Here is a 7,872-nt window from a genome sequence, read left to right as displayed (position 1 = left end):
GGCGCGCGGCGTCCGCGGGCTCGTCTCGCCGCGGCCCTCGGCGTCCTCCCCCTTCGGAGCACCCGCGCCGAGACGGCCCGCGCCGCTCTGCCGGGCAGGTGTTGCAGCTCCTCCGCCCGGCACCGCCGCGGTGCTGGGGAGAAGCTGCCAAAACGGGGCTTTTATTCCTTGTTCTGCGTCCCCGGAGCCGCCGTGGTTATTAAGATAAACTAGCAGAGAGAGTTTGGTGTCTCCTGGAGGTTAAATGTCTGGCCCGCTTTATCTGACCGTATCTTGTTACTTGCCTCTCAAGTGCTCAAGTGCCATGGGTGTCTCGGGAGGGACGTCGCCTGGACTCAGCTGGCTCGGGCTCCTGGTTCCTCCGAGCTATTTTCCCACCTGGCTGCAGTAGTTGGTACCTGATGCTTCCTAGCAAGTCAAGAGTAGCTCCTAGTTTTCATTCGCGCAATAAATCCTGGGAAACAAAGAACGTCCTTCCTGAGCTTCCTGATCGTCTTCTCTGAAACACGAGTACTGCTCATCCTTCTCTTAATGTGAGTGATCACCGGTGGCATTAGTCTCCTTTTAGTGCAGCTGAAATCAAGTAGCTTCCTCCTGACCTTCTTGAAGATGTTCACTTTTCTTCAGAGCAGCAAGCAAGGTTCATGCATGCAGGCAATTTCYTGTGGTTAGAGGAGGCCTCAGAAGCCTTTGGATCTCTTCCACCAGCCAGTATGTCTTTGCACGAGTCCCAAAGTTGCAAAAAATACAAGCAATTTATGATGAAGTGAGCTGTAGCCTACGGCAATTTCGTGATCTGCGGGCGACCACGTATGTGCGAGTCTCGCTTGAGTTACAAGCTGTGCAGGTCTCCAACTGATGCTTGTAAACTCCATGAGCCCTGAAATGATGGACTCCAGGGCGTTAATACTTCTGCCGTGTTACTGCAAGAGCATGTTTGCTCCCCAGATACTGGGAGGAAGGAGTAGTTACGGTGATTCTGCGCTGGAGGAGCTTGCAAATTCTGTAAACTCCAAAATGAGGCACCCAGCTAGATTATAAATTCTGGGGTAGCTTGTAAACTCTATGATCCCTGAAATGAAAGGCTCTCGTGAGTATTAAATTCTGCAGCTTTTACCTCAGTGAGCATTAGAAAGAAAGATTCACAAATGTTACACTTCTTGAGTTCTTCCGTCTTTCCTGCATAGCACTTAACCTTGGGAAGGCACGGAGAAGCTGACTGCCGAGCTTCTGTAGTACCGTTGTAGGACCTTGATATTCAGAGGTATTTCCTCTGCAGTTTCTCCATCCTGCAGCCCATGCTGGCTGCTGCAGCACTGTGAAGGCTCTTTGGGATCTTCATTGATCTTGAGGCTTTCAGATCTGGAGTCCTAGGGAAGCAATAGCAGTGCAGGAAAGCAGAGAGCCATGGGCTGTGGTGTCTCGTAGCCTTGTGGCTGCAGCCGGCAGAGCTTTCACACCGTCGGGCGAGTAGTTCGGATCCAGGAAGAACTCAGGCTCCACAGAGTTTGTAACTCTGCAGACCGAGTAGCTTTGCAGATTTGTTTTCCATGGGGCTCGTGGTCCTGCCTTAGAGCGGGCAAGACCTCACTCACAACGTCTGAGCTCGCCACTCAGGTAGAGCCGGTTGGGAGAAGTGGCATGAACATGGCGTGGGACAAGAGGATCGCTGAGTTTAGAGGTTGGGGGCTTGGGGGGGATTTTCAGATTTATTTAGACTCTGAACATAAGAGCTTGAAACGTACTCAGATAGAAAGGCAAACTTTATGCCACAAAAATGCAGCTTCAATTGCATGTGGTTGCTTTAATGCTCACACGGTTCTAGTTTTACATGCCGATGCCTTTGATAGCAAACATTCTAATAGACAGAGAACATATGGGAAAAATCATACCAAATCAGATGATAGATATTATTTAATCTAGGCAGGCAAGCCCATTCGAAAGGGACAAGGAAATTTTCATTCCAGAGGGCTTATTGGACAGGCCTTGGAGTTAAGGGGAAGATGTTTCTATGTCTGAGCAGAGTCCTGAGATCTTCTAGGTTGGCCTCAGCCTTCCCCTGGGACCTCAGACAAGTCATCTGGTCTCTGTGCTCTGCGTCCCCATCTATAACATGGGAATTTTGCCAGATGGGGTTTTGCAGATAGCTCCCTCCGAGTGGGGCATACTGTTAAATGTACATTGTGGGGGTGCATGGCGACCTGGTCCACTGTGGTCAATGCCATGCAGTCAGGTAGTGAAGAAAGCCCCCAAGAGCCACAGTGTGGCCAGGAGCAGGTGGAAGGAGCTTTAGAGCAGGAGAGGGATTGACACAAAACCAGCCGGAAGCTCAGTAGCACCCGTCCCGTTCCAGCGCTGCCTTTGCTAGAGCGCGCCATGTCCCGTTCCCRCGGGCACGCCGATGGCGTACGTCCTGCAGGGTTCATCTCCACCAGCAGTGTTGGTGCCTCTATTTTGATGTTTTCCCAGRTTTTCGGGAGGATCTGACTGAGTGGCCTCTGCCTCCCTGGTTGGCGTCAGGCATTCAGGATAGCGGCAGCTGAAGCTCTGTTGCCTGCCCCTCTCTAGACAGCCGGTACGAGCAGATTGAAGCTTTTTTGGGAGATGGGTGTGTTTTCTGAACTCAAGAAGACAATCAACAGCACAGCTTTTAAATCTATAACTGTCTCAGACAGCTTGCAGGCTACCTGGACCCGTGTAACCATTGCTGTTCAGTAATGCTCTAATTACGAACAGGAAATTTTGTGCTTCTGCGAAGTAAACACTGTGGGAGTAACACTTCAGCCCCCGTTTGACTTTCACCAGCCTCAGAAAAGGGGGGAGAGAGGGCGTAAAAATGGCCCTGAAGAGAATTAAAGCAGCAGCTGCAGGGTAGCATGTGCGGTGATGAGATCCAGGTTTCGGTGCAGCGGCGAGCGCGGCCCCTCGGCAGCGCGGGGCACTCGGGCAGCGAACGCCGCCCCGGAGAACGCGGTTCCCGTGGTGTCCCCCGGCTTTCGCCACCGGAGAGGGGGCAGCCAGGGAGAGGTGCAGGACGGGGGAACACCTTCATCCCATGCTTCGCTTGGCATCAGGCCCCTCATCCCTTGTTTGCATTAGAGCTGTCTCAGTGTAGCTCCAAAAACGCTAGTCTGGGCTTTCTTGGATCACCCCTTTTTCCTTAGAGGAGGCTGAAACATCAAGGTGTCCGATTTCTCTCGGTTATTTGCACAGGCAGGAGACAGTCAGGAAGCGGATTATGCTGTCGGTTGCTGCAAATCGGCCGCAAGGGATGGACATGATTAACAGCTCCACGTTAATGTGTTTTGTTAGCAGAATCGTTTCTGTGTTGCTCATCTGGGTACCCATCAAGGTTCAAATTGAGGTGTCAACATTTGATTATAACAGAGCTTTTAATTGGGCCGCAGTCTTGCCGGTCATCCGCAATCTCCCCTGCTTCGCGTTCGAGTGCCGTCATTACAAAGGTGAGAGCTAATGGCAAAYATATAGGAGTTGTCCCTAATTATTTTAGCAGTAGGAGCTAACTTTATGGCAGCCCAAGTTCCAGCCATGGGAACGAGCAGCTGTGTGAGCGCGGTGCCCTGCTCAGTAGCGGGGTTTGTATTTTAGTAGTGAAGCAAAGCAGGCTTAAATGAGCATTGACATGACTTTGACATTTTTATATTGTGGGTTATTTTATGAAGTTATCCAGCAAACGCGGCGATGCACTCCGCAAGCAGGGACCGCAGCTCCGCAGGCCCGGGGTGTTGCTCCGTCTCTTGTCAGCATGCCCTACATCAAGTGGGACCAAACCTCCGAACCACGCGGTGCGTTCAGCCTCCGAATGTGTTTCGCGAGGCTGATGAATGCTTCTTTCTGCACTGCTTTAAAATCTCCTTTTCTGTCAACTCCCAGGGCGGCCTGAAAACAGATGCGCTCTCAGCCTCGCTAATAAGCTGCGGAGCAAAAGCAACAGCCGGTGGCTGGGGTGGGGACAGAGGGGTGCCGGGGGGGGGGACTGCGCTGGCGGCGCCGCGCTCTCTACCTACGAATGCCGCTTGCGCAAATACTCCGCAGTTGCTGGCAGAAAAGAGGGGAAAAAAATGTGGTTTTATTATTACTCTTTCACGCTTGGCTGTAGAGGTGTGTGCAGGGTGGGAGCCGGCGGTGGGTAGCGCGCAGTGGCGGTGTGCTAAAAGCTCGTCTGCCCGGCGYGACGTTCCGGAATTGCGCTGGGAGCAGCCGGCAAGGCTTTTGCCCCACGCTCGGCTCCGAGGCGGCGCTGGCATTGCCGCCGGGGTTGTGCACAGGCGCCCCCGGACCGCGGGGCCCGGAGCCGGCGAGGGGCGGCGGGCGCAGGCGGGTGCTCGCGGGGCGACTGCTCCGCGCCGCTGGGGAAAGGCTCAGGAGCTCCGGCTCCGGGGGACTAGAAAGAACCGCCACCACCTTCCTCCCGTGCTATCCGTCCCCGCCGCCGCGGACCTTCGCGCTGCCCCRGGGCCGCTCTCACCGGCTGCGTTCTGTTTTTCCCAAGGTGGATCAGAGCGGAGCACTTCAAGTACAAGTTTAGCCGGCCGGGAGGCAAGCACGCTGGCGACGGGAAGTGGTGGATTCGGAAGAGGATCGGGCCCTACTTCCCCCCCGTGAATCTCCAGGGCCTGCAGAAGTTTTACGAAGACAGGAGCTGGCCTCACCCCGCGCAGGCCTGACGGAGGCGAACGGGCAAGGTCACCGGCAACCGGCTGCGGAAGGCAGGAGCGGTCGGCTTCGTTATAAATTACAGTTCTTGCTTCTATCTGTATTTTTTTACGTGCCCTTGTTTACACATATTTTGCGGTAGGTTTCCAGCCAGCGTGTCCACCTGCTGCTGTGGTCTGGTTTTTTCTCCTCTTTCTGGTTCTTTGTCCATCCTTCTGTTTGTCTTTCTCTTCGTGTTCTTGCCTAATGATTGATTTGTTTAGTCTTTCTGCTCCATTAGAAAATCATCAGCTCGGAGTCAAGAAAAAGGTGAACCAGTATGGAGTCAAATGAATGCTCCTAATTTTACACGTTGCAGATCTGCAACAAGCATTTATGAAGTGGGCTTTCATAGGTCCAGTTACTCCGCAATTTTGATTTATTATCAGGAAGGTAAAACTCAAAAGGGATCGAAAATTACAAAATGTGCTTTTTGGGGAAAGACAAAGCAGAGCTCTCGCTCCCTTTCTCATCTCCGTCTGCTTTGCAAGCTCTCAGGGTCAAACTCGAGTCTCCCAGAGCTTAAATGCGGATTGCAACCTGTGCAACCTGAGCCTCTGCAACGTGGAGAGCTCAGCGTGAATGCAGCGAGCGACGCGACGTGAGGAGCCGTGTCCGTCTCGGTGTTTCTGGTCTCGGCACAGCTCTGCCGAGCACACATGCAGCGTTTCCAAAGGGTTCCCCGAGTGCCGGTGCCAGAAACGCTTCCCTGTGGGCAATGAGAGGGATACGCTAACAACCCGCTCTGCCCTGCTCCATGCGGAGCGTGCTCTGGGTTGCTGTCCCTCGCGGGTCCCTCCCGGTTTGGGTTACGGAAAGCGGACGCTTCCCAATCCTAAGCAGGCTGCAGTGTCTTCTTTCCAAAGGGGCTTGTCAAGTCCTTGACTGCAACACCGCRTTCAAGGAGAAAACGAGTATTTCCTTCCGAACTTGCCCTTTCTGCCCAGCCCGAGCAAGAGCTTTGTCCCCGCAGACTGCGCTGGTCACCTGCGCGAGGGCAGGCGCCGCTAGCCGAGGAGGGGAGCCGGGCGGCTGCGGGGTTGCAGGACGTGGGGCCGCCTCGCCGCGTGTTGCAGCCCTCCGTCCCCGTGCTCCGGGCGAGGTGAGGAGCTCACGGGCAGCGTAGCCCCAGCGCAGCTGTGCTGCGAGTCATAGCTGAATTTCCTTCAGTCACGGCTCTGAGTGCTTCGCTTTTTTCCAACACTTATACCAAAGCCTGGAGCTTCTGCTTTGTCCATCCTCTTGATCAGCGAGGAGCTAGTGGGACGTTGCCTTCAGAAATCGCTGGTTGAAATTCCCCAGGCTGGGCTGTAAGGACGGTCCCTTCCAGTCCCTGAGCCTCTATCCAGGACAGGAGGAGTCCCTGCCCTCYGGACGGGCCATCGCTGTTTTATCCCTCGTTGCGTTCCCACGTTTGGAAACCTGCAACCGCCCCGGATGCCTTGGCAGGCGAGTTGGAGAGGCTCAGGGCAGCCAGCCCTCGGGGCTCTCCTTGCTCGGGAGACCTGTGGGGCTCCCCCAGACCGGGCTACAGCAACGGGGGCCTCCGCTCCCTGCCTTGCATTGCCAGCTCCTCCGTCACGGTCTCCGTCAAGGAGATGTGACGTGCCCGCGTCCACGCCGGCCTGGCCCGGCCCCAACGGCAGAGTGCTGCAACGGTGCGGCAGCCGTGCGCGGCGTTTGGGGTCTGCCCCATGCCATGGGACCCGGGTGCTCCCTGCGCGGAGGTGCCACGCGTCGCCGCTGTGCCCTAAATAAACCGGTCTCCGCCGTGCTGCCTGGCGCTGGCGGAGCGCCCACGAAGTCCCCGGTGTGGCTAGTTTTTATTTAAGGCGTTGCTTTAGGTCGCGTGGCGCGATGCCCTGCAGAGGCGCCCGGAGAGGTTTGGGGTGCTCCGGCGCTCCGTGCTGCTCCCCGCAGCGGGCACGGCGTTCCCTGCGGGTTTGACYGGCGGGTCCCGGCACGGGGTGCTTCTCCGCCACCCGCTCCCCGCCTGCACCACCAGCGCGAGCGCCCGGCTCCACACGGGGCTCGAGGCACCGGGCTGCCTCCCAGCGCCGTCAAAGCTGCTTTATTCCCGATATACCTGTCCTGACGCTACCCTCTCCGTCGCCCTGGCAAAGAGCCGCCCGCTGGCTTCCRACCGCAGGGTAACGGCTGGGTTGAGCTCCGTGTCCCCGGCGGGGGGGCCGCACGGAGTCCTCGCCAGCAGGGCAAGGTGGCACTGGAGGCGTCACCTGCGCTCAGCCCCCGGGGAACGCGCGGCAGAGCAGCCGGGCTGCGCTTCGGGAAGAGGACGAGGGGAACCACGCGTGGGTTAGACGAGATTAAATCCCGGAAACGCACCCCAAATTTCCTCCCCTCCTATTCCGCCGCGTTTGGGGGTCTCCCCTCTTCTCCCCTCSGTGCATGTTTTCAATGGCCCCAAGCTGTTCCACCACGCGGGGACGTTGCTTGGAAAGTGCCAGCCGCAGAGGCGAGGGGAAAAGGAGCACAGGCAGAACGGGAACGGCGTCCGGAAGCACCAGGCAACCGGCCTGGGTCGTTGTTTATAACAGTCAGTGCTTGTCAGCTCGTTTCTCTGCCCGGCGGGCGTTTTTTCTTGAAGGGGAGAGCAGATCAAAGCCAGCCGCCTGATGCATGTAACTGCATCGCGCTGGGCTTGGCTGCAGAAATGCCGCAGGTTTGCCGAGACGCCCGGAATAGCTCGCAGCCGTCGCTGCCCTGCGGGCTGCACGGTTCACCGGCGCGGCGCCAAGGACGAGCACAGCCCGTGCGGCTTGGCCCGGTGCTTCGCCCCGCGGCGTCCCGGCATCCCCGCGGCAGCGCCCGGGGCCAACGCTCCCGGGGCTCCCCGGGACACAGGGGCTGTTTGGAAAAGGCAGCCGGAGTCAACAAGGCTGACGCCAGCCCGGCCGCCTTCAGACGGGGTTTGTGTTCGCGGGCCCGGGGCTGGCAGCGYGGCCGCGCTGGGCTGGGCTTTTTTTCCTGTTTGCTTAACCTGGGAGTTTATAACTGCTTCTTTCTGTCCGTGCCGCCGGGGCTGAAATCCGCGTGTTTGGAGAGCTGGCGGAGGTGCCGGACCGCCCCGCGGCCGAGCACGGCGCGGGGCAGGGTGCAGCCGGAGGGGAGCACGGGGCGGCCCCGCGCCGCCCT

The 7,872-nt window shown here is 57.4% G+C and overlaps 1 protein-coding gene across 1 annotated transcript in view; it reads left to right on the top strand.

The window, feature by feature from the left end:
- The window catches only part of LMF1 (lipase maturation factor 1), a 205,341-nt gene extending 198,822 nt beyond the window's left edge, over nt 1-6,519 (top strand). Inside the window, exon 9 of the mRNA XM_026083289.1 lies at nt 4,514-6,519. Coding sequence (XP_025939074.1) covers nt 4,514-4,688 — 175 coding nt within the window. The 3' untranslated portion in view covers nt 4,689-6,519. The remainder of the gene's footprint in view (nt 1-4,513) is intronic.
- Nucleotides 6,520-7,872: the final 1,353 nt, after the last annotated feature.

Source organism: Apteryx rowi, unplaced genomic scaffold (assembly GCF_003343035.1).
Source record: "Apteryx rowi isolate R43461 unplaced genomic scaffold, aptRow1 scaffold_6, whole genome shotgun sequence".
NCBI lineage: Eukaryota > Metazoa > Chordata > Aves > Apterygiformes > Apterygidae > Apteryx > Apteryx rowi.
This window is presented reverse-complemented; position numbering and strand designations above follow the sequence as displayed.